Source organism: Erinaceus europaeus, chromosome 5, assembly GCF_950295315.1.
Source record: "Erinaceus europaeus chromosome 5, mEriEur2.1, whole genome shotgun sequence".
NCBI classification, from domain to species: Eukaryota; Metazoa; Chordata; class Mammalia; order Eulipotyphla; family Erinaceidae; genus Erinaceus; species Erinaceus europaeus.
In genome coordinates, this window is record NC_080166.1 from 19280316 (window position 1) to 19307020 (window position 26705).

At 45.3% G+C, this 26705-nt stretch overlaps 1 protein-coding gene across 1 annotated transcript in view; it reads right to left on the reverse strand.

Annotated features, from left to right (window-relative positions):
- MYO10 (myosin X) overlaps window positions 1-26705 on the reverse strand; it is a 243536-nt gene that overhangs the window by 71790 nt on the left and 145041 nt on the right. Inside the window, exons 19-20 of the mRNA XM_060191929.1 lie at window positions 18827-18935; window positions 17745-17825 (exon numbers count right to left, since the gene is read on the reverse strand). Of these exons, the coding sequence (XP_060047912.1) occupies window positions 17745-17825; window positions 18827-18935 (190 nt within the window). The remainder of the gene's footprint in view (window positions 1-17744; window positions 17826-18826; window positions 18936-26705) is intronic.

Below are 26705 nucleotides of genomic sequence, written 5' to 3' on the forward strand. Positions count from 1 at the left end.
GACAAAAATAGATTTAAAAAGTCAGGATGGGTAGATGAGAGATAGCATAGTGGTTAGGCTCTGAGGTCTCAGGTTCAATCCCCAATACCATCATCATCAGAGCTGAGTAGTACTGTGTTCTCTCTTTATCCTTCTTTCTGACATCAAACTCTCACGGCTGAGGCTCCGAGGTCCCCGGTTCAATCCCCCACACCACCATGAGCCAAGGCCGATAACAAATTTAAAAATATAGAATAAAACTATCTATACTCAGATACTCACACTTCTTCCCTACTTCCTCTTTCTTTCTCTCCCCCCCTTTCTTTCCTCCCTCTTCATCTTTACCAGAGCACTGCTCAATTGTGGCTTATGGTATGGTGGTGCCAGGGACTGAACCTGGGACTCTGGAGCCTCAGGAACGCCTTTCTTCATAACCACCGCCATGCCTCCTTTCTCTCCCCGCCCCGGGACGTATTTCTATCTGAAGTGGGCAGCCAGATGACTCAAACCAGCCCAAGCCCAAGATCCTTCAGAGGACAAGGAAAATCAGGTGACAGGAGGCCAAGGGCAGGAGAGAGCCGGGGGCTGGAGAATGCCAGGGCAGGGGTACTCACCAGGGTTGGCGGCTGCAGGAGAGAAGACAGCACATCTCAAGGGGCAGGCATGGACGACGGGGGTGGGGTGGGGGTGGGGGTGGAGGAGGACGGGGCAGGAGCAGAAGCCATGCAGACTGCCAGGGAGCCAGCCAGGGCTGGAGGGGGGCGGGGACGGCGGGGCAGAGATGCCAGGAAGGAGGCGGGGCTGGGACTCCACACGCCCAGGGGTGGGTGGGGAGGGGCCTGGGAAGGCAGGTTCAGAAAAGTACCTGGCAGTTTTTGCCAGAGGGAAGGCTCTGGAGTAGCTTTCCCTGGACCCTGAAAAAAACAGCCAGAGAGGGTGGGAGATGGCTCACCAGTTAGAATACCCGGTCAGGGGGACTCGGGCAGTAGCACAGCGGGTTGAGCGCACGTGGTGCAAAGCGCAAGGACTCGCGTAAGGATCCCGGTTCGAGCCCCTGGCTCTCCCCACCTGCAGGGGAGTCACTTCACAGGCGGTGAAGCAGGTCTGCAGGTGTCTTATCCTTTCTCCCACTCTCTGTCTTCCTCGCTTCTCTCCATTTTCTCTCTGTCCTATCTAACATCGACGACATCAATAACAACAATAATAACTAGGACAACAATGAAAAGCAACAAGGGCAACAAAATGGAAAATAAATATTAAAAAAAAAAAAAGATACCCAGCCAGGATACCATGAGCTTGGATCTAGGTTTCAGCCCGGGTACCTCATGGGACCTCCTTGCATGAGTAACAGAACAGTGCTGCCTCTCTCTGCCCTGCTATTTCCCTTCCTCCAGGCTCTTAAAAAGAGTCTGGGGCTAGGTGGTGGTACATCTGGTAGAGTGCACACAATACAATGCACAAGGACTCGAGTTCAAATCTCAGTCCCACCTACAGCGGGGAAGCTTCACAAGTGGGGAAGCAGTGCTGCAGGTGTCTCTCTGTCTCTTTATTTTATTTTATCTGCCAGCAGGCAAACACACACACTTCACACACACTTTACATATGTAATACAAAGACAACGCAAATAATTGATATTTGGGGAGAAGGAACTCTTGAGGGCACAAAAAGAACTAACAGCATGAAGTTCCAAGAAAGGTGAGAAAAAAACTAAAAACAAAACAAAAAACCAAAAACAAACAAACAAAAAAACACCACCACAGTATGAGGGCCAGAGAAGGGACTCAGAAAAACACAGGACTTAAATGCATGTTACTTTGACTGTACTATTCATGTCAGTTACTATTTCTGATTGTCAAGCCCAAGGTCAAACAAAGGCAAACACAGTAAAGTGCTATCGGGGATGGCATGGGGAGAGGCAGGTACCCCAGAACCGCTCTGAGAAAGGCTCCTTGGATGAGCTGTGGCATGTTCCAGAGCAAAGGGGCTGACAGAGTCCAGCTTGGAGGAAGCACTTGCGTGTGCCCATGCTAACAGACTCACGTCTGCTGGGAGGCCAGACAGAAAAAAAAAAAACCCTCAGCAGACTGCAGGGGGAGGGTGGCTGGTCCTGGTTCCCCTAACTGGCTGGGGAGGGGACTGGCCCTCTGACAAGTCCCATTCCTCAAGTTTCCCTGCTTCAGAGTCAGAGGGCAGGGCTAAGCTGAACTTTCCTGCTGGGGGCTGACACCTCCCAGGGAAGTCTTCCTAGCAAACCCTAAACACATCATGGTGGGGGAGAGAGGGAGAGAGAGGAGAATAGTTCATTAGCCAGAGCTGAGCAGTACTCTGGTAAAAAATAAACATAACAGTGGTCCAGGAGGTGGCGCAGCGGCTAAGGCACTAGACTCTCAAGCATGAGGTCCTGAGTTCAATCCCCGGCAGCACATGTACCAAAGTGATGGCTGGCTCTTTCTCTCCTATCTTTCTCATGAATAAACAAATAAATTCTAAAAATAAGTAAATAACTAAACATAGTATTAAGGTGGGGTGATGGCGCACTTGGTTGAGCACTCAAGTTACAAATGCACAAGGCTGTAGGTTCAAGGTCCAGTCCCCACCTGCAGAGGAAAAGCTTCACAAGTGGTGAAGCGGTGCTGCAAGTGTTTCTCTGTCTCTGTCACCCCTTCTCTCTTGATTTCTGGCTGTCTCTATCCAATAAATAAATAAATATAATAAAAAAATAATATTGCACCAAAGTAAAGGTCTCTAGGTGGGGGCAGTGTTCAGGTCCTGGAACATGATGGCGGAGGAGGTCCTAGGTGGGGGTTAGAGAATTATGTGGAAAACGGAGAAATATTACATGTGTGTGCCAACTACTGTATTGTATTGTCGACTGTAAACCATTAATCCCCCCCATATAGAAAAAGTAAATAAATAAAACCCAGGAGGGCAGGAGGCAGACAGTGGGTGACACAGCAAGATGAACACTCCCTGTTACCATGCACAAGGGCCCAGTTCAAGACCTGAGTCCCCAACTAAGTGACCTTGGGGTGGTGGTGCTTACAAACAAAATAAAACAATGCCAACAACAATAAATAAAACAATGCCTTACAAATGGGGGGAGGGAAGCTTCAAGTGAAGTGAAGCAGTGCTGCAGTATCTCTCCCCCTTCCCTTCCCTATTTCTCTGTCCTAACAAACAAATGAACACAGAAAGACAAAAAGAAAGAGATAGGAAGGAAGGAAGGAGGGAGGAAGAAAGACAGGAAGGAGTAGGGGGTGAGGCAGACGGTGGTGCACCTAATTAAACACAGGTAGTATGAAGTGAAGCGCAAGGATCCTGGTTCTAGACCCGGATCCCCACCTGTGGCGGGGGCTTGTGGGTGATTCATAAGTCGTGAAGCAGGTCTGCAGTTGCCGTTCTCTCTCTTTATCTCCCTCCCCCCAATTTCTCTGTCTTAGCAAAAAAAAAAAAAAAAAAAAAAAAGGTCAAAGGAGCAGTAGTGCAGGCACCGAGCCCCCCAGGGATAACTCTAGGCAAAAAAAAAAAAAAAAAAAAAAAAAACTCACAAGGGAAGAAGGAAACATCCCTTCCTACTCAGCAAGAGAAATTCCCTTCAAGAAAAGCTGATTTCACTGAGCTGGAGAGTAGCTACCCCCCAAGTTCACGCCTTTGGAAAGTATGAGGGAGTCAATTTCAGAGGAAGACTTCCTGGAGCATTTTCAACACTCATGGTCCCTTTAAGATCTTTTGCAACTGAATGGAAAGGAAGACCTTCGGAGATTAGCATTTCAGTGCCTTTTCTCAGGTCCTTGCTGGGGGTGGGTGGGGGTGGGCTGGGCTGAGGAGGAGACCTACTTTAGTGAATGGGGGGGGGGGTCTTAACAAAATGTGCCTCCTCACTTTCTCTAGGGGGGCTACCAATTGCAGCAAGTGCAAACTCGCAGGAAACACACAGGGAACATACGACCGGCAACCATGCCACTGCAGAAACTTCTGGCGTTAGCAGAGGTGAATGTAAACCAGCTGAAGCGGAGTGTTGAGTCTCCTCTTGGGAGAGAGGGCTCAGATTTCTTGACAGCTTTCTGTAAAAGCTCCAGGCAAGAACAAGGCACCTGACTCCGGTATCAGATTCCAGAGAGAAATTCTCTTGAAATATCAAAACTCAAACAGAAGACGCCACAAGGGGACCAAATCTCCCCAAGACTCTGACGCTGGCTTTTCCCCCAGGAGAGAGAGATCGTATTTATCAGCACGGTGCCAGCTGACGGGGCAGTGGCTTTCATTTTCACCAAATCTTGGTGGTTCAGATTTAACCTAGGCAGTGAGCTTTGTTTGAGCAGTGACCTGGATTCAGAGAGAATCCAATTCTGCTCCTCTCTGTTGAAAAGAATCAACTCCTTTGCTAAAGTTTTCCTCTACCCACAAGCGTTGCCAAGTCTAAGAAACTTTTAAGCAGAACAAACAGAGACAAACAAACAAATAATAATTAGAAAAACACCCTACCTTGGGGATTTTTCTTTTTTGCCCTTCAGTTTCTGTCCATTGCAAAGGGTTGCATCTTTAGCGGGCTGGCTGGCTGGGAGCTTCTGAATCAACACACACAAAACGGGCTTTCTTTGGCTCACAGGAGTCGCCAGGCTTTTTATGTGGTGTCTGGGGCTCTGCCTGCTTAATTCATTCCCGAGTCCTCTGAAAGGGACTGGCAGAGAGTAACTGCAGAAGGAAGTTCTGACTGCATCCCCCAAACGGGTAATGGCTTTGTGAGAGCCTCAAAGACTCTGGGATTTTGAAGATGACTTAATATGAGAGTGAGGAGAGAACACCAGGAAAAAGTCAAGCGATATTGCTGTGGCCATGGAGAGCGTCCCCTGTGAACAGCCCCTTTCTGAGGCTAAGCTTCCATTATGACTCCTTCTTTTTTTTATCCTGGACTTTACACAGGGCTACTGAATGAGCGGTTGCCGTGGCAACTGGGTAAACAGGATTCAAGTGGCCAGGAGGACCTTACTGGGATGGTTTTGTTTAGGGAGAAGAATGGTTGCCTACATGCTGCTTTTAACTTGCAATTCCTGAAAAGGTAGAGAAGCTGTTAAAAAAAAAAATTTTTTTTTTTGGGGGGGGACTGTGTTTTCTTTCTCTGCCTCTTATTTCCTTTTCATCTTTCTTCCTTTCTTTACAAAATTGGGCCTTGCACCTGTGAGGTTCCATGCCTCTGGGACCACTTTTTCAATTAGACAGAGAGACACACAGACAGAGGAAGAGACACGACAGAAGTGGAGCCTCCCCAGAACTGTAACCCCTACCATGTGGCGTCAAGGCTCAAAACTAGATCTGGTGTACAAGGCACACGCCTTAACTGTTAACCATCTCTTTGGCTCTCACTGGGTGACATGCGTAACAACAACAATTTTTTTTTTTTTTAGATTTGTTACAGCCTGAGACCCAAAGCATCTCACTGGCTTATGGGAAACATGGGAACACGAGATGCAGAGGGTCAAACTCAGGACGACATGCTTGCAAGCCCAATATTCTAAACACTGCACCAACTCCTAGGCTGCTGGTGATATTTTATTACTTTATTTTGCTGTCTTTTATTTGACAGGGCAGAGAGAAATCGAAAGGGAAGAGAGACCCTGGGACAGGCGGTGACACATCTGGTTAAGCGCACACATTACAGTGCACAAGGACCTGGGTTCAAGTTCTCAGTCCCCACCTGCAGGGGGAAAGCTTCATGAGCAGTGCAGCAGTGCTGCAGGTGTTTTGCTCTCTCCCTTCCCTCTCAACTTCTCTCTGACTCTATCAGAAAGGAAGGAAAGAAGGAAGGAAGGGAGGGAGGGAGGGAAGAATAGACTACAAAAAAGTGTTAGAGGGCAGGGGTAGACAGCATAGTGGTTATGCAAACAGACTCTCATGCCTGAGGCTCTAAAGTCTCAGGTTCAATCCCCTGCACCACCATAAGCCAGAGCTGAGCAGTGCTCTGGTATTTAAAATAAATAAATAAAAATTAAAAAAAAACGGAAAAATGTGTTAGGGAAAATCTAGGCATTCCAAACCAGAAGAGAGGTAGAAGAAACATGTAGTGCTTTCTTACAAATCACTAGTACAGCTCTCTTAATCTTACAGAATATTACTGGGGGGCTGGGGATGCAGCTTAATAGTTCTGCAAAAGACTTATGTACACAAAGCTCTGAGGTCCCAGGTTCAATCTCCAGCACTAGCATAAGCCAGTGTTGTACAATGCTCTGGTCTCTCTCTCTGTGTGTGTATTTTTCTGTCACTCTCCTTAAAGCACAAGGACCAGCATAAGGATCCCGGTTCAAGCCCCGGCTTCCCACCTGCAGGGGAGTCGCTTCACAGGCGGTGAAGCAGGTCTGCCGGTGTCTTTCTCTCCCCCTCTCTCTCTGTCTTCCCCTCCTCTCTCCATTTCTCTCTGTCCTATCCAACAACGACAACAACAATAATAACTACAACAATAAAACAACAAGGGCAACAAAGGGAATAAATAAATAAAATAAATATTTTAAAAAAAAGAAAAAAAACCCAAATAAATTGCTTTTTTTTTTTAAAAAAAGATATTATTGGGCTGTCGATGAAGTCATAAATTATTTAAAAAATATTTTTTCTAGGGGGCTGTGCAGTAGCACAGTAAGCGGGTTAAGCGCATATGGCACAAAGCGCAAGGACCAGCTCAAGGATCCCGGTTGGAGCCTCCGGCTCCCCAACTGCAAGGGGGTCGCAGTGAAGCAGGTCTGCAGGTGTCTATCTTTCTCTCCCCGTTTTCCCCTCCTCTCTCTATTTTTCTCTCCTATCCAACAACGACAACATCAATAACAACAACAATAACAATAAAACAAGAAGGGAAACAAAAGGGGAAAAATTTTTTTTAAAAAAAGACCTTCAGAGATATGTCTAAGGGGAGTCGGGTGGTAGCGCAGCAGGTAAAGCGCACATGGCACAAAACGCAAGGACCAACGTAAGGATCCCGGTTCCAGTTCCCAGCTCCCCACCTGCAGGGGGGTCGCTTCACAAGTGGTGAAGCAGGTCTGCAGGTATCTATCTTTCTCACTCCCTCTCTGTCTTCCCCTCCTCTCTCCATTTCTCTCTGTCCTATTCAACAACAGCAGTAATAACAACAATATTAATAACAACAACGGTAAACAACAAGGGCAATAACAAAAAAATTTTTTCTAGGGGCTGGGTGGTGGCACACCTGGTTGAGTGCGCACGTTATAATGCACAAGAACCCAGGTTAGAGGCCCCAGTCCCCATCTGCAGGGGTCTCTCTTTATCTCTCTCTCTATATCTCCCCCTACCCTCTTAATTTCTGGCTGTCTCTATCCAATAAATAAAGATAAATTTAAAAAAATTAAAAATAGCTTGTAAAGATATCTGAACTACTTGTTTATCTCCTATTTAAAACATATTTTTCTGTGGTCCGGGAGGTGGCACAGTGGTAAAACTTTGGACACTCAAGCATGAGGTTCAGAGTTCGATCCCCGGCAGCACATATGGCAGAGTGCTTTCTCTCCCCTTCTGTCTTTCTCACAAATAAAATCTTAAAAAAAATTTTTTTTCTATATAAAAATGTGCCATGACTTTTCTGACAAAACAATAATTGAAAAAAAAAAAAAAGGCTCACCACATTATGAACAAATTATGCACTGCGGGTGTTTTGATACACAGGGATAGATAAGTATTTGGGAGCGCTGAGTGAACTGAACAATAACTTCAGGCCTGTTACAGTGAGTCAGTGTCAGCCCATGAGTTACAGCAATGGCCGACATGGAGGCCATTTATCAGCAGTCAGGGAAACTGTGTGTGGGAAATCTCTCCCTACAGTAAGCTCAATGATTTTGTAAATTTGAAGAGGTTCTAAAAAAAAAAAAATCATAGTTTGGGGGCGGGTGGTAGCACAGCAGGTCAAGTGCACAAGTGCAAGGACTGGCTTAAGTATCCTGGTTGGAGTTCCCCGCTCCCCACCTGCAGGGGGAGGGGTCGCTTCACAAGCTGTGAAGCAGGACTGCAGGTGTCTATCTTTCTCTCCTCCTCTCTGTCTCCCCCTCCTTTCTTGATTTCTCTCTGTCCTATCCAACAGCAACAGGAGCAATGACAACAATAACAATAATAACAACAAGGGTAACAAAAATGGGAAACAATGGTCTCCAAGAGAAGTGGATTCATAGTGTAGGCAATAAGCCCCAGCAATAATCCTGCAGACAATAATAATAATAATAATTCTGTTAATCGAAAATAAAAATGTTCATCCCCTAATGCTGTCAAAGATCAAAAGGGGGAAAAACACCAAGTTCTTTTAAAAAATATTAATAGTTAATTAATTTATGTATTTATTGGACAGAAACAGAAATTGACAGGAAAGGTGGTGGTAGAAAGGGAGGAAGCGGGGAGAGAGACATCTGCAGCACTGCTTCACTACTCATGAAGCTTCCCTCCTGCAAGTGGGGACCAGGGGCTTGAACCCAGGTCCTTGAGCATTGTAACATGTATGCTCTATCAAGTGTGTCATTCAGGCCCCTGAAAATCTAACCAAATGATCTCTATGTAACTTTAATGAAAGAGGGCAGGGGTAAATAGCATAATGGTTATGCAAAGAGACTCTCATGCCTGAGGCTCCAAAGTCCCAGGTTCAATCCTATGTACCACCATAGGCCAGAGCTAGGCAGTGTTCTGGTTAAAAATAATAATAATACTTCTGCATCCCTCAACGACCCTGGGTCCATGCTCCCAGAGGGATAGAGAATGGGAAAGCTATCAGGGGAGGGGGTGGGTTATGGGGATTGGGTGTTGGGAATTGTGTGGAGTTGTACCCCTCCTACCTTATGCTTTTGTTCACTAATCCTTTCCTAAATAAAAAATTAAAAAAAAAAAAAATAATAATAATAATAAAAAATTTTAGTGAAAGAGAACACCAGAGCACTGTTCAGCTATACGGCAGAGCTGGGGATTGAACCTGGGACCTCAGAGCCACTGGGCTCAAATTCTTTTGCACAATCACTGTGCTGTCTCCCCAGGCCCCAAAATCAATTTCCTGAAGCTGCTGCAGATGCTCAACCAGCCAGATAGGCATGTGATGTTAAACTAGTCCCCTCGGAGAAAAGACTGCACAATAACCTCAGACATCCCTAGGATCTGACGGAAGCTAGGACTGGTAGTGGTGGTGTGTGTGGGGGTGGGTGGATGGGGTTATGGAGTGAAGATGAAGCAGCTGTAAAAATGTGGAGCATAGGGGCCGGGTGGTGGTGCACCTGGTTGAGCGTACAAGGACCAAGTTCTAGCCCCCAGTCTCCACCAACAGGAGGAAAGCTTCAAGAGTGGTGAAGCAGTGCTGCAGGTCTCTCCCCCACACACACCCTCCTCTCGATTTCTGGCTGTCTCTACCCAATAAATAAATAAAGATAATAAGATTCTCCACACCAAAGAGATAACATGAGCAAGAAGTGTTTCCCACAGTCAAGAGCAGCTGTCTTTTGTTCTGTCTCGGGCTTAACTGCTCCCCTATGCAGGTGCGTTTGTGACACACAGATTGGAGAGCAGGAGCCCAGCCCCAGGCCACACAGGCTTAGCCGCAAGCAGAAGGGAACACCTTTGATCTCTCTCTCCTTCGCTGGGTGCTCTGCTACCTGCACCTGCAGAGCAGCAAAGCTGGCAACTGCCTTCCCACGCTCAGAGAAGCTGTGTCCCTGCCTGTGTCAGGCCTGAGATGCTAACTCATACCCTCGTCTCCTGTGCCCTGGGCAACCAGCGGGAGAGACCGATGTGGACACTCTGGTTGTACAGTGACCCTGCGACCTTCATGAGCACGGGGAAGGGGAGGGCAGGGGAGAGGGTAGGGAAGAGAGCAGGAGCAAAGAGGAGACGGAAAAAGTTACCTAGACAGAGACAAGCAGTTGGTCATAATGCTAGCAGAGCTCTCCAAGCAGCCAGGGAGACAGCTCAGCTGGGGGAGCACAGGAGCTGCATGCCTGAGGGTTCAGGTTCCAGCCTTGATGCTCCATGTTTCAGAAGAGTCCTCTAGTCTCTCTTTCAGAACTCAAACCGCTCTCTTACAAAATAAGCATTTTTTAGGGTCCCACATGTGAGACCCAGGTTTGAGCCCCAGTTCCCATTGCCTTGAAGGAAGCTTCTATGTTGTGGTCTCTTTTATTATCTATTAAATTGATAAGTAAGTAACATAATCACAAAATAAAAGATGTTTTTAAGGAGTATGGGACATAGGTAGAGTGCATTCTTTAACTAGAATTTGGCCTAGATTCGAACCCTGACACCACATGGAAGGGGCTATGGCACTGGAAGAAGCTCAGTGCTGTGAGATCCTATATTGTCTGTTTCTCTCCCTGCTTCTTCTCTCTCTGAATGAAAAATCAGTCCAGACCAATGAAATTACATGTGTGTGAAGTACTGATCACACACACACTTGCATCTATGAAAAAAAACAAACAACTCTATATAACTCAGTTGCCCACGCAAACCTTGAGATACTGAAGCTTGATGTGCTAATAAGATGTTTGAACAAAGATTCAGAGGTCATCTCATGCTCAAGAGATGTTTTCAAGGACTGGGGAAAGTCCTACTTGGGGATAAAAGAACAGGGAACCTTCCAATGGAGGGGATAGGATATGGAACTCTAGTGGTGGGAATTGCATGGAATTGTACCCCACAGTCTTGTCAATCATTATTAAATCACTAAAATTTAATTAAAATTTATTATTATTAAATCACTAAAATCATTATTAAATCACTAAAATTTAATTAAAATTTAATTAAGGGGCTGGTGGTGGCACATCTGGTTGAGCATACAGGTTACAGTGCGCAAGGAACTGGGTTAGAGCCCCTGGTCCCCACCTGTGGGGGGAAAGCTTTGTAAGTGGTGAAGCAGGGCTGCAGGTGTCTCTCTGTCTCTCTCCCTCTCTATCTCCCCCTTCCCTCTAGATTTCTGACTGTCTCTATTCCAATAAATAAATAAAAATAATTTTAAAACATTAATTAAGCCAGGCTGAGGAGACTGAATATAGTGATTCTGCAAAAAGACTTTCAGGGGGGCCAGGCGGTGGTGCACCAGGCTAAGCACACAAGGTTTGGGCCCCCCTGCCTCCCCACCTGCAGGGGATGATACTGATTTAAAAATTTAAAAAGAAAAAAATCTTTCTTTTTCTCCTTTTCCAGAGCACTGCTCAGCTCTAGCTTATGGTGGTGCGGGGGATTGAACATGGGATTTTGGAATCTCAGCCCTGAGAGTCTCTTTGCATAACTATTATGTTACCAACCTTTGTCACACTCTGTTTTGCAAAGGAGCAAGACGTCGACTGTGAACACTGCATCTTACTGGTCACAGGCCGAGCTTCTGTATCCATGGTGATAAACACTGATGTGTCTTTCCACCACAAAGTAAGTCAGAGTCAGTCGAACACAGTGGTCAATGCTACTTGGACTAAGTGAGAGATAATTCCAGAAAGTTCAATGAAAAGGTTTAAATCCAGTGGTGGAGGGGATAGCTCAACTAGTAGAATATGGGACATTTTGGGTTTGAGATTGGGAACATGTACCAGAGTGGTTCTCTGGTCTCTCGGTCTCTCTCTTTCTGCAAAAACTCTATCTAATATGAAGCAAATAAAGATAATTCTATTTCTCTCCAGTTATTGTTGGGGCCTTAGTGCCTGTACAACTTCGTCATTCCCAGTAGCTGGACCTTCCTTTCCTTCCTTCTTTCCTCCCTCCCTCCCTCTCTTTGTTCCTTTTTTTGATAGAGGTGAGAGACACAGAGACAGAGGCAGAGCAATGCCTGCAGTGCTGCTCTGTCAGTCATGAAGCTTCCCTCACCTTTATCAGTATGGAGCAGGGGTTTGAACCCAGGTCCTTCTGTATGTTAATGTGTGCACTCTACCAGGCGTGCCACCACCCATTCCACAAAATAAATCATTAAAAAATAGTTTGATCTGTTCTTTTTTTTGGGGTGGGGTGGGGTGGGGTGGGTCATCATTGGGGATTCACCACTCTGGGTCAACCTTTTCAAAGAGACAGAAAGGGAAAGACAGCACAGCTATGAAGCTTCTATCCCCAGTACTTTTACCTTCATTAAATTTTCACCTCAGTACCTTCTGCAAGGGCTGGGAAACTTCCCCCACACAGCCCACCTCAGCAGGAAGTGGGCCCAGCTTCTCCTTAGCCAGGAGCACCTCAATAGGAAATGGGTCCTGATCTCCCTTCAGCTGGAAGCACCTCACCAGGAGGTGGGCACTTACCTTTTTTCATCCAGAACCACCTCAGCAGAAAAAAAGCCCAGTTTCTGTTTAGCCAAGACCATCTCAGAAGTGGACCCTGATTTCCCTCACCCAGGACCACCTCAGCCAGAAGTAAGCACAGCTTCTCTTAGCAAGAACCACCTAAGCAGGAAATGGGCCCAGATATCCTAGGACCACCTTAGCAGGAAGTGGGCCCAGCTTCTGTTTAGCCAGGACCACCACAGCAGGAAGTGGGCCCTGACCTCCCTTTATAGACTCAGAGCCCTGAACAGCCGGTTCTCACACCAGAAAGGCTTCCTGATCTTTATCAATCTGCTCCCTTCTTTAATTCTGCCCTGCACCTCCCTGAAGAGGAATGTTAATGATAGACTTTTCTGACTGGAGCTTGCTACTGAAAACACCAGACATGGAAAGAGGAAAATGACAGGCCAGGGGACACCCCTGAGGAGAGAGTCTGAAAAGGCACACAGCCTTTTTTTTTGCCAGGGAAATCTCTCTGGGTTAGTCTGGACATTTTGGGTGAGAAACAACTGCTGTCTAGCTAAATCACAACAGAAAAAAGTAAAAAAGTGGGTTGGCACGATAGAGCACAGGACTATATCCCCACTTGCAGAGGGAAGTTTCACAAGCTGCAAAACAAGTCTGCAGGTGTCTTTCTCTCTCCCTCTCTATCTCCCCCTCTTCTTTCAATTTCTCTCTGTCCTATCTAATAAAATGGAAAAATGGCCACCAGGAGCAGTGGATTCTTACTTCTGCCACCCTGAAGGCAAAAGAAAAAAAAAAAGTACATATTAAGAAAATATTTTTGGGTGGGGGAAATAGCATAATGGTTATGCAAAGAGATTCTCATGCTTGAGGCTCCAAGGTCCCAAGTTTTATCCCCCACACCACCATAAACCAGAGTTGAGCAGTGCTCTGGTGTTCCTCTCTCTCTCAAAAATAAAATATTAAAAAAAAAAAAAGAAAAGAAAAAGTGGATTTTAAATGAAGAAGAGACACTAGGGGCCAGGAGGTAGCTCAGTGGGCAAAGCATGTCTGACTATAAACGAATTCCTGGGTTTGACCCCTAACCCCTGTGAATAGCAAGGACAGAAACAAGGGCACTCCACAGTTGGTGGAATGCATCTTAGTGTCTCTCTATCCTCTTCTCTCTGTCTCCCTATCTTTGTTTCTCTGAGGATGTAGAATAAAATTGATGTTCAGCAGTAACACACATGGAAGAGGACCTGAGCTCATTCCCTGACATGGCTTTGGGGGAAAAGAAAGGATGTCGAGGAAATATTAACAGACTCAGCAGGTCTTACAACACAAAACCCATGTAGAGATGGACTTGGAAACACTGCTCTTTTAAAATGATAAAACCCAACAATTAGAATATATGCCAGCAGACATGGTATGTGGTTAGGCTCAGACTAGTAATTTACAACAAGAAAGGTACATTTTGTGGATGGTTGTTTTTTGTGCGATAACAAAGGCAATAAAACTTTTCCAAGGGTGTATGTGATCAATTTTTTTTTTTTTGCCTCCAGGGTTATTTCTGGGGCTCAGTGACTGCACTACAAATCCACTGCTCCTGGAAGTTATTTTCCCATTTTTGTTGCCCTTATTGTTGTTGTTGTTGGATAGGACAGAGAAAAATCGAGAGAGGCGGGGAAGACAGAGAGGGGGACAGAAAGATAGACACCTGCAGACCTGCTTCTGTGAAGCGACTTCCCTGCAGGTCGGGAGCCAGGGGCTTGAACCGGGATCCTTACTCAGGTCCTTATGCTTAGCATCATGTGTGCTTAACCCAGCTCCCATCAGTCTTTAAAAATAAATTCAGGTAGTACAGGAGGTGGCACAGTGGATAAAGCACTAGACTCTCAAGCATGAAATCTTGAGTTCAACCCATAGAAGCACATGTACCATAGTGATGTCTGGTTCTTTCTCTCTTTCCTCCTATCTTTCTCATTAATAAATCAATAAAATCTTTAGTATATGGGCTGCTGAAATGAGCACTAAATAAAATCTTTAAAATAAATGAATAAAGGGTGAGGGTAGATAGTATAATGGTTATGCCAAGAGACTCTCTTGCCTGAGGTTCCATAGTCGCAGGTTTAATCCCCCGTACCACCATAAACCAGAGCTGAGCAGTGCTCTGGTAAAAAACACAAATAAATAAATAAATAAATACAGTCTTCACAGATCTCTAGAAGACCAGCTTCCGCCCACTTGATGTCATTCCAGTTTTCACAATCATACCCCATCCAGTAATGTAACAAACTGAGCTTCTTTCTTTACTGAAGAGAACACCCAGCTCTGCCTTTCTACAAGGCCCAGCATTCAGCACCCTGGTTCACCGTGGTTCTTATGTAAACAAGGAGTCACTGTAACATTGTCAAGGGGGAATGGGTGACTATCACACAAGGCAAGATGTGCCCACAGCGAAGTGATTAGAATGTAGCAAACGTCCCAGAACAACAACAAGCCAAATTTCTTATCCTAGTCCCCAAGAGGTTGGCATCTATTTCCACAGCAAGAGGGGGAGACTGGGACCCTATGATCCCTTGGGAAGCTTGCGAAGAACTGATACTCCTTTGCCAAATCAAAGGAAGTTTCAATTTTGTTTAACAGCATTTTAAGGTAAGATGTCGGTTTAGCCTCAGACTCAGCCCCTGTATATGCCAAATATAACAAGTCCTTCATTTTCCTTGTTGAAAAAGGTCTTTTTTCTTTGATTTTTTTTTTTGTTACCTTTATTTATTTATTGGATAGAGGCAGCCATAAATGGAGAGAGAAGGGAGGGAGGGAGGGAGAGAGGGAAGGAAAGAAAGGGAGAGAGAAAGAGAACTACAGCATTGCTTCATAGCTTTCCATCTACAGGTGGGCACTGGAGGCTTGAACCTGGGTCCTTGTGCATTGGACCATCTGCTTCCAACCAGGTGCATCACCACCGATCCCCAAGATTTTTTTCAAAAGAAATTTAAAAAAAAATAAATATTCATTAAAAAATTAATTTATGGGAGTTGGGCTGTAGCGCAGCGGGTTAAGCGCAGGAGGCGCAAAGCGCAAGGACCGGCGTCAGGATCCTGGTTCGAGCCCTGGCTCCCCACCTGTAGGGGAGTCACTTCACAAGCGGTAAAGCAGGTCTGCAGGTGTCTGTCTTTCTCTCCCCCCTCTGTCTTCCCCCTCCTCTCTCCATTTCTCTCTGTCCTATCCAACAACGATGACAACAATAATAACTACAATAAAACAACAAGGGCAACAAAAGGGAATAAATAAATAAAATAAATATTAAAAAAAGAAAAAAATAATTTATTTACTTGATAGAAACAGAGAAAGCGAGAGGAGAGGGGGAACAGGAAGAGGAGAGATACCTGCAGTACTGCTTCACTGCTTGAAAAGCTTCCTCCTTGCAGGTGGGGACCAGGGGCTTGAACCCAGGTCCCTGTGCTTTGGAACATGTGCACTCAACTAGGTGCGCTATTGCTCAGACACCTGAAACTTTCTTTTAAAATCCACATAGTTTCTCACCAGGATATACATCAAGAGGTTAAAAAGTCACAGAACCCAGGCATGAAAATTAGGATGACAACTGTGAGTCTTCTAATTAGTGTAGTTGGGGAACAAGAATCTTCTGCTACTCCACTCCCCAAAACAAGACTTTGGCAAACGATTAAAAGGAATCTTAAAGGCAGAATGGAGAAATGGAGGTGACCTTTGACCTTCTTTCCTGTTTTTTTTTTTTTTGCACTGCTCAGCTCTGGTTTATGGTGGTGCACAGGACTAAACATGGACCCTCTGGGAGACCTCAGGCATAAAAGTCTTTTTACATAACCTGCTGTCTTCCAGACCCATGATGACCTCTGAGCAAGGGCACACCCCAGAGCAGATGTGGTCCGTGAAGAAAGCAGGATTTAGGTCTGAATGCCTTTGCTTTTCTGTTTTTTTTTTTTCTTTCCTTTGGAAATCCCTGACTCACCCTCTCTTTCTTCTTCCCAAAGCATCTGGTGTTAACTAAGTTATTTACAAGATGATTCTTGAGGTTTCAGGCTCAGTTCCTAGCACCACACCATATGCCAGAGTGAAAGACTGAAAGCTGAATGGTGCTCTGCTTTCTCATAAAAACAGCAACAAGAAAGAGAGAAAGAAAGAGAGAGAGAGAGAAAGAAAGAAAGAAAGAAAGAAAGAAAGAAAGAAAGAAAGAAAGAAAGAAAGCCTAGAGCCAGAGCCACATGGCGAGTCACAGAGAACTATTGGGGTCTCTCCCATGTGCACAGAAGGTGCACCGTCATGAATACATCTCTCTTGAGAGCTTGTTTGGAGGTTCTAGCAGGGGAGCGCAGCTACTCCTATACCCTCGACCGAAGACCGGTCTGTCTCTATTCGGGGAAGGCCGTCCTCTTCGACCGAGCGCGCAGCTTTGGGAGGGACACACATGGAGCTGTGAGGGAGGAAGGGGACACCCGCCTAGCCAGCCAGATCAGCCGAATCAACCCTGGGGATCAATGGGGTGACAGATGTCGCAGCCAGATCGCCCTCACATCCGTGAATACATCTCTCTTGACTTTTTCTCTTGTCATTCTGCCTCATGTTTGTTTAGTTATTTCGCCTTAACAGTTTAGAACCACCTGAAGAATTCAGTATTCCTACCTAGAAAAGAGACCATATCATATTCCACAATAACACAATAGGAAGTACAATGGGGAAAAAACAAACAAACAAACAAAACCTGACCACAACAAAAAAACACACCAACACTTTCCTCTAAAATATTTTATGACACATGATCCAGGAGGTGGCACAGTGGATAAAGTATTGGATTCTCGACCATGAGGTCCTGAGTTCAATCCCTAGTAGCACATGTAGCAGAGTGATGTCTAGTTCTCTCTCTCTCTCTCTCTCTGCCTATCTTTCTCATGAATAAATAAATTCTTTAAAGAAAAATCATGACATGCTACAGCTTGCTCAAGAATTCTAAACCAAATGCTAGATTTTTAAAATTTAAAAAAAATATTTATATATTTATTTATTTTCCCTTTTGTTGCCCTTGTTGTTTTTTATTGCTGTTGTAGTTATTGTTGTTATTGATATTGTCGTTGTTGTTAGATAGGACAGAGAAAAATGGAGAGGAGGGGAAGACAGAGATGGGGAGAGAAAGATAGACACCTGCAGACCTGCTTCACTGCCTGTGAAGCGACTCTTCTGCAGGTAGGGAGCCAGGGGCTCGAACTGGATGCTTACGTCTGCGCTTCGCGCCATGTGGGCTTAACCCACTGCACTACTACCCAACTCCCTAGAAATTATTTTAAAATTGGTAGATTTCACCAACAACAGTTCTGTTACACTGAGTGGCATCATTTAAATGCAGAGGGACAGGCCCAAGAGACAAAGGAAATGCTTCCATTTAATGTCAGGTTAAAATAATGCTGTAGCCTTTTCCAGCCATTCACAATGAAAAAGGACCTTGGAGAAAACCAGTTTGAGTAACATCTGTGCAATATCCTTGAAGACAGCATCTTAGGCTACACATGTTGTAAATCTTACCTTCTGCGTGTTTGGCTTGATACAGCGAACAAAGAAAGGATTAGAGTTGCTCAGTGTTGCCATTAAGGAATGCAGAGAGTCCTATTGGAAAAGCAGAAGAGTGTTGATTTAGTCTCTTATCATGTCATTCCTTAAATTTCTTAGCACCTTAGGCCCTTCTGGGAGACTAGAAAAACAAACTGATGTAAGTCACAGGAAAAATGAGGGAGTCTTTATTTGTGATTCTGTCATGCTGAGGTAGGACAATGCGCAGAAAGTATAGGCTATTGTCATAGAAATGGTTTCACAGAGTATACAGTGCATTTATCACTTCCTCAAAATAGCAGCATCTTAAAAAGACACATTCTGTCAATACACAATTACCTTGGAATATTTCTTTCTTTTTTTTTTTTTTTTACCTTGGAATATTTCATTGTCACAAAAGCAAACAAACAAAACCAAACAAAACTCAGACACCTTTGAGAAATGTGAAGTTACTACTTTTTTCAATTCAGTTTCTATCAAAATGGCGACCTATCCCAGACTTCCTTAAATATGAGGCATAATCTTTGTCTCTCTCAAGCAACCAGAGAGGCCAGTCTTCTGTTTGCTGCTTTCTTTGCTTTTGAAAGTTTTCGACTGTGAAGAATTCTTAACATTTACCAAGACAGACAGAGCGTGTAACAAGGCCATATCGGGCTCTTTCAGCTCATGGCTAATCTCACGTCACCTGACTCCGGTCTCCTCCACACGAGAGCCACCCTCTCCTAGAAACTCCATTCCAACATGGCATGCTCTGACCTCTCAAATCTTAGGAAAGATTGTTAGAGGCTCACTGATGAGGAGATTTAACACGAATTTCTTAATAGCAATAATAGTAAGAGATGTCACTGCCCCAAGTTTCACACTACAACATTCAACTGTCTCTTATTTTCTTTTATGAATATGTGAGTTCTCCAACTTTTTTTTTTTTACCAGAGCAGTGCTCAGCTCTGGTTTATGGTGCAAACACACTTTCATGCCTGAGGCTCCGAAGTCCGAGGTTCAATCCCCTGCACCACCATAAACCAGAGCTGAGGAATTAGCTAGCAGCAGGGACTGACCTTGAACTGTGAGCTGACTGTGGGCCTCCGATGTTTGCTCCCACATTTCAAAGTGTCTTGGTTGTTGCGGCTTGAAACATGCTCAAAGAGGTCATAGATGAAGTCGAATCTGTGTGAGCAGAGCAGAAGGTCCATGAGGCCGACACCCAGTGATTAGCAGTGAGTGACTGTAATTAGGAGGCCTTTTCCCAATGAAAGTCACACAGGGAGGCCAGGAGAGGGTAAGACAGCACCCAAAGATGTCACACCAACCCTTGTCAGAGACCTGGGAGGTACTGGACGACGTGTCAGGCTCAAGAGAATAAGAGCACTGCGGAAAACAAGTCACAAATGAACTGGAGTCAAAGCCAGCAGGGCTGGAGGCCATTTCAAACGGCCATCTTTTCAGAGCATCTGTGGTCTCCTTTCCCTCCCTTTGGAGAAGAGAAATATTTATTGGTTGGCACCTATCTTGGTGTCTCCTAAGATCAACTGGCTTGCAGAGGGGAAGAGGATAACTCTGGAGAGAGGCAGACGGGGTTCCAATCCTGCCTCTGTCACTTCTTTTCTTTCTTTCCTTTTTATTAAAGATTATTTATTTATTTATTTATTAATGAGAAAGATAGGAGAGAGAGAAAGAACCAGACATCACTCTGGTACATGTGCTGCCGGGGATTGAACTCAGGACCTCAGGCTTGAGAGTCCGATGCTTTATCCACTGCGCCACCTCCCGGACCACACTTTATTATTTTTTTTAAATTTTTCAAAATTATCTTTATTTATTTATTGGATAGAGACAGCTAGAAATTGAGAGGGAAAGGGGTGATAGAAAGAGAGAGAGACAGAGAGACACCTGCAGTCCTGCTTTATCACTTGCAAAGCTTTCCCCCTGCAAGTGGGGACCAGGGGCTTGAACATAGGTCCTTGTGCATTCTAACATGTGTGCTCAACTAGGTGTGCCAGCACCCGGCCTCCCTCTGTCACTTTCTAGCAACATCCCTAGGCTCAGTTCTCTCTGGGCCTCGGTTTCCTTATCTGGAAAGAGTCACTTGAAAATCTCTCCACAATTCTGGCCCAAGTGTCCGGTATAGCTCAATGCTACTGAGCACAGTTGTTACTGGTGCAATTAACAACTACTATAACAGTGAGAACTGTGGTGATTGTCTTTGGGAGGTGGGAGGGTGGGGGACACAGAACTTTGGTGGCCAGTGCCAGGTGGAAATATACCCTGTAATCTTACAATCTTGTAACCCACTGTTAATTACAAATTTAAAAATAAGAAGTCCTATTCAAATCCACTGCTACAATGACAAAAATCAAAGCCTTTGCCATGACTTCTCTCTCTTTCTTGCCAAAGTGCTTTTTTTTTTTTTTTTTTAAGAATTTATTTATTTATTCATGAGAAAGATAGGACAGAAAGAACCAGACATCACTCTGGTACATGTGCTGCTGGGGATCAAACTTGGGACGTCATGCTTGATAATCCAATTATCATCCACTGTGCCACCTCCCGGACCACGTATCGGTGTTTTATGGCAATAAAGCAAAGGATTTGATGGCTTTGCTTTGACCAGAGCACTCATGTGGGAAGAAAGTCTCAGATCTCTGCTCCCGACATGGAACTGTCCATACTTCCTTGTCCCTCCTCACTTTGGTCACCCCTTTGTTATTTTTCTTCAAAGGTACTATTTTATTCTGGTTCCCTGAAATTTTCTGATAGCTCTTAGGAGAAGAGGATCTCTTCCACTCTTTCCCCTTATCCCCCTCATCTGTGAAATATCACAGATGTCAAATGTGAAAGAGACAGAGACAATGACAGCCCAACCTCAGTGGCAGAGAAACCTAGGGATAGAAACAGAAAGACTCTCTCCAGGCTGGGAGTATGGATCGACCTGCCAACGCCCATGTTCAGGGGGAAGCAATTACAGAAGCCAGACCTTCCACCTTCTGCATCCCACAATGACCCTGGGTCCATGCTCCCAGAGGGATAAAGAATAGGAAAGCTATCAGGGGAGGGGATGGGATATGGAGTTCTGGTGGTGGGAACTGTGTGGAGTTGTACCCCTCTTATCCTATGGTTTCTGTCAGTGTTTCCTTTTCATAAATAAAAATTCAAGTCTCTCTCTCTCTCTCTCTCTGTTCATCACAAACCCCGCCTGGTGTTATGCAGAGGCAACTGCGAGGCGCCTTCTTGCTGAGCCTCTCACTGTGGGCTTTTCACAGTAAAATCCCTCTGCTTCATGTCAAGGTTTTACTGAAATGTATCATTTAACTCATACTTCTTGGGGGGGGGGGAGAGAGAGAGAGAAACTAGAGCACCTTTTATCCTATCGCTACTAGGTATTGAACCTAGGACCTCAGGCATGAAAGGCATGTGTTCTGCTCATGATCACTTTACAAACTAAGAAACTACTCTGAGGTGAAGGAAGCAGCTCACTCAGTAGGTATGTACAGCCCTGGGAGAAGCTTCAGTGTTACGGTTTCTGTGGTATTTTTGAAAAGGATGTTTTAGGGGACAGGCGGTGGACTGTCTGGTTGAGTGCACAGGTTACCATGCTCAAGGACAAAGGTTCGAGTCCTAGCTCCCTACCTGCAAGGTGAAGCAGGTAGGAAGTTGTCTATGTCTCTCTCTATTTCCCCCTCCCCTCTCAATTTCTTTCTGTTCTTTCAAATAAAAATAGAAAACAACAACAACAACAGAAAACCAATTAAAAAAATTTGTTTTAGGGGCTAAGGACACAGCACCATGGTTCCACAAGACTTTTGTGCCTGAGTTTCTTTCTTTCTTTCTTTCTTTCTTTCTTTCTTTCTTTCTTTCTTTCTTTTTATTTTTTTTTTTTTACTTTTTTAAATATTTATTTTCCCTTTTGTTGCCCTTGTTGTTCTTTACTGTTGTTGTAGTTATTATTGTTGTTGTTATTGATGTCGTCATTGTTGGATAGGACAGAGAGAAATGGAGAGAAGAGGGGAAGACAGAGGGGGAGAGAAAGACAGACACCTGCAGACCTGCTTCACCGCCTGTGAAGCGACTCCCCTGCAGGTGGGGAGCCGGGGGCTCGAACCGGGATCCTTACGCGTGGTCCTTGCAGTTTGTACCACGGGCGCTTAACCCGCTGTGCTACCGCCTGACTCCCCATGTCTTAGTTTCTGAGGACCCAAGTTCAATCTCCAGCACCACCAGCAGTGCTCTGGTCCTAGTTTTCCTCCCCAACTGCCATTTTTATAGGAAACTCATCATATTTATTGTATTTCTTCCATGTTGGCCTGGGCTCCAGGCTGACATCTTAAGACAGAGAGAAGGAGAGACACCTCAGTACTGAAGCTTTTGCCAGTGCTGAATCTCTCCAGATGCTCAAACCTGGGCTGCCAGCATGGCAATGCAGCTGCCTTACTTACCAGGAGAGCTAGCATGCTGGCAACTCATTTAAAAGTCAGAACGTGGGGACCAGGTAGTAGCGCAGTGGGTTACGGCACATGGCTCAAAGGACTGCAGTTTGAGCTTCAGCTCCCCACCTGCAGGCGCACGGTGGGGGGGGGAGGGGGGGGGAGTCCTCCTCACAGGCAGTGAAACAGGTCTGCAGATGTCTATCTTTCTCTGCCCCTCTCTGTCAGTGAAACAGGTCTGCAGATGTCTATCTTTCTCTCCCCCTCTCTGTCTTCCCATCCTCTCTCAATTTCTCTCTGTCCTAACAACAATGACAGCAATAACAACAACAATAAACAAGGGCAACAAAAGAGAGAAAAATGTCAGAACTTGCCGACAAAGTCCTAACATACAAAACAACTACATGCACCTCCGGAATTAGATAGCATAATGGTTATGCAAAGAGACTCTCATGTCTGAGGCTCCAAAGTCTCAGGTTCAATCCCCTGCACCACTATAAACCAGAGCTGATCAGTGCTCTGGTTATAAAAGACAAAGTAACAAACAGAAAACTACACTGGAGCTTTCTCAAATGACTTCGCCCTCCAGAACAAGAACAACACACTGTCACTAGAGTAGAGGGGGGCTCACTACTTGGATGCTCATATATTCTACGCCTCCCCCCAATCTAACAATATAGATGAATAAAGGAGCGAGTTTTTTCTCCCCTTACTGCTCATTTTATTTATTTATTTTTGTTGGATAGAGACAGTGAAAATTTGAGAGGGAAGATGGATATGGAGGGAGGAAGAGAGAGAAAGAGAGATAAAGAGAGAGAGATAGAGAGAGAGACAGAGGCCTACAGCACAACTTCACTACTTGGGAAGCTTTCTCCATGCAAGTGGGGTCGGGAGGCTTGAACCCGGGTCCTTATGCAACGTAATGAGTTCACTCAACTAGATTAGCCCACCACCAGTCCCTCTCCTTTCTATTCTTATTTTTCAAGTTCTTTCTGTGAGTGAGAGCCTCCCATATTCACCCTTTCCTTCCTGGCTTATCTCACTACACATGATTCCTTCAGGTTCCATCCAAGATGAGATGAGGAAGGGGAACTCATCATTCCTAGTAGCTGAGTAGTATTTCATTGTGTATATAGTCCACAACTTTCTTTTATCTTTATTTTATTTTTATAAAGTAAACTTTATTTCTTTTTTAAAAAACTGTTTTTATTTATTTATTTTCCCTTTTGTTGCCCTTGTTGTTTCTTATTGTTGTAGTTATTATTGCTGTTGTTGTTGTCGTCGTTGTTGGATAGGACAGAGAGAAATGGAGAGAGGAGGGGAAACAAGAGAGGGGGAGAGAAAGACAGACACCTGCAGACCTGCTTCACCGCCTGTGAAGCGACTCCCCTACAGGTGGGGAGCCAGGGCTCAAACTGGGATCCTTATGCCGCTTTTGCACCATGTGCACTTAACCCGCTGCACTACCACCCGACTCCCTAGACCACAACTTTCTTAGCCACTCGTGTTGTTGGATGTCTGGGTTGCTTCCAAGTTCGGACTATTACAAACTGAGCTGCTGTGAACATCAGTATACAGAGGTCTCTTTAGATGGGCGCGTTTGGTTCCTTAGCATCTATGCCCAGGAGAGAAATTGCTGGGTCACCGGGCAGGTCCATTTCTAGCCTTTTGAGGTTTCTTCAGACTGCTCTCCATACCGCTTCTCGGCCTTTTGGCTAAGACCAAGTGCAGACTGCTCTCCATAGGGGTTGGACCAATGTTTACATTCAATAAGAGAGTTGTCCATTTTCCTTTCTTTTTCTTTTCTTTTCTTTTCTTTTCTTTTCTTTTCTTTTCTTTTTTCTTTTCTTTTCAACCAGAGCACTAACGAGCTCTGGCTGGGGATTGAAACCTCAGACATGAGTCTCTTTGTAGGACCACTATGCTATCTACCTCTACCCCACCTCCCCCTCCCCCCAGCTCTGGCTTACTGCAGTGTGGGGTTTGAACCTGGTAAAAAGTCTCTTTGTATAACCATTATGCTATCTACCCCCACCCACCCAAGGGAATTCTCAGATGAGAGTTAAGTCATGTTCGCTGCCCCTGTGCTCACTATTCACAGGAGTCCAAACATGGCATCTGCCTAAATAAATATCTATTCGCAGGTGAGCGGATGAAGCCGCCCTAGGTGATACCCACAATGGAGAAGCACCCAGCTATTTACAAGAATAACAGCATGCCGCATGAGTGGGCCCTGAGGTAGTTATTCGGAGTGAAATAAGTCTAGACAGGAAAGATCATTAGCAGATGGTTTCCCCAATGGAGAATTCAAATGACCAACCCAATGAAAAGGTCAAACACAGCAAAAGGCCCTCTCAGGCTCTAGGAACTGGACTCTGGTGGTGGTCTGAGGTGAAGCTAATGCACGTCCGGAGGCGTCAAACTGTCTCCCTGAAGTTCTGTAGTAATGCGACTCAATAAATTTGCTTAGTAAACAGATTCAGGGGCTCACATGGTAGAGCTCATGTTACCATGCACATGGACCAGGGCTCAAGGCCTCAGTCCTCACTTGTAGGGGGGAAGCTTCACAAATAGTGGAGCAGGGCTGCAGGTGTCTCTCTTCTTTTTCTTCTTTTTTTGCCTCCAGGGTTATTGCTGGGGCTCTGTGCCTGCACTACGAATCCACTGCTCCTGGAGGCCATTTTTTTCCCCCATTTTGTTGCCCCTGTCGTTAAACTTGTTGTTGTCGTGGTTATTATTATTGTTACTGTCATTGCTGTTATAGGGTAGGACAGAAAGAAATTGAGAGAGGAGGGGAAGATACAGAGGGGGAGAGAAAGATAGACACCTGCAGACCTGTTTCACGGTGGCCTGTGAATCAACCCCCCCCCCCCTTGCAGGTGGGGAGCCAGGGGCTCGAACTGGAATCCTTACGCTGGTCATTGCACTTCGCGCCATGTGTGCTTAACCCGCTGTGCTATGGCCTGGCCCCCCTCTCCTCTCTCTCTTTTCTAATACTTTTATTTATTCATTATTGGATAGAGAAAGAGAAATTGAGAGGGAGAGGGGGAGATAGAGAAAGAGAGACACAGAGACACCTGCAGCCCTGCTTCACCGCTCATGAAGCTTTCCCCCAGCAGGTGGGAGCCAGGGGCTTGAGCCTGGGTCCTTGCACGCTGCAATGTCTGTGTGTAAGCAGGTGTGCCACCACCTGGCCCCTGTCTCTCCTTTTCTTCTCTCTCTACCCTTCTCACCTTCTATTTGAAAGGAAAAAGAAGGGAAAATATGGCCCCCAGGATCAGTATAGCCATGCAGGCACTGAGCCTCAATAATAATAACCCTGATGGATGGGAGGAAGGAGGGAGGAAGCAAATAGAGTTTGAAGACTGAACACTTCTGAGCTTCTATAAGTCGGTGCTTTAGTGAGACGGCCTCAAATTCAGTTACCTGAGTGACAGGGCCATTACCTGCCAGCTACTTTTCTGCAAATATTACCAATTTTTAAAATACTGGTGAGCTGGGGAGTTAGCATCATGGCTATTTATATAAATGACTTTCAGTGTAAGGCAACAAAGATCCTAGGTTCAGTTTCCAGCACCATCAGAAGCTGGAGCTGGGCTCTCAATCAGAAGGACTTGACATAGGGCTAGTAGCTAGAAGGCAAGCTTTAGTTTCCTCTTCACAGAGTTGATAATAAATACAGAGTTAAAGAGACACAAGCAGGGGGCCAGGTGGGGGCACAGCTGGTAGAACGCACACATTACCAGGCTCACGGGCCAGGTTCAGGTTCAAGTCCTGGCTCACTGGTGGGGGGAAGCTTCATGAGCGGTGAGGCAGTGCAGCAGGCGTCCCTCCATAGCTCTCCCTAACTCTCCCTCCCCTTTCAGTTTCTCTTTGTTTCTATCAACAAAAGGGGAAATAAAAATGAGTGACAGGAGTGGTGGATCAGTAGTGTAAAACCTGACCCTCAGCAATAGCCCTGGTAGCAAAAATAAATAACACACACACACACACACACACACACACACACACACACACACACACACACACACACACAGCTAAGAGAATCAGTAAAAATTTCTGAATGTTTGCACTACTCAGCTCTGACTTGTGGTGGTTGTGGGGACTGAATCTGGGACCTCTTGGGTATGAATATATACATACATACATATATATATTTCAAATACTTTATTTTTATTTATTTTGCCTCCAGGGATATTGCTGGGGCTCGGTGCCTGCTCCTGGAGGATATATTTTCCCTTTTGTTGCCCTTGTTTATCATTGTTGTTGTTATTATTATTATTGTCATTGTTGTTATTGTTGGATAGGACAGAGACAAACTGAGAGAGGAGGGGAAGACAGAGAGAGGAAAGAAATAAAGACACCTGCAGACCTGCTTCACCGCCTGTGAATCAAACCCCTTGCAGGTGGGAGCTGGGGGCTTGAACTGGGATCCTTACGCCGGTCTTTGTGTTTCATGCCATGTGCGCTTAACCCACTGCACTACCGCCCAACCCCCACTTTATTTTATTTTTGA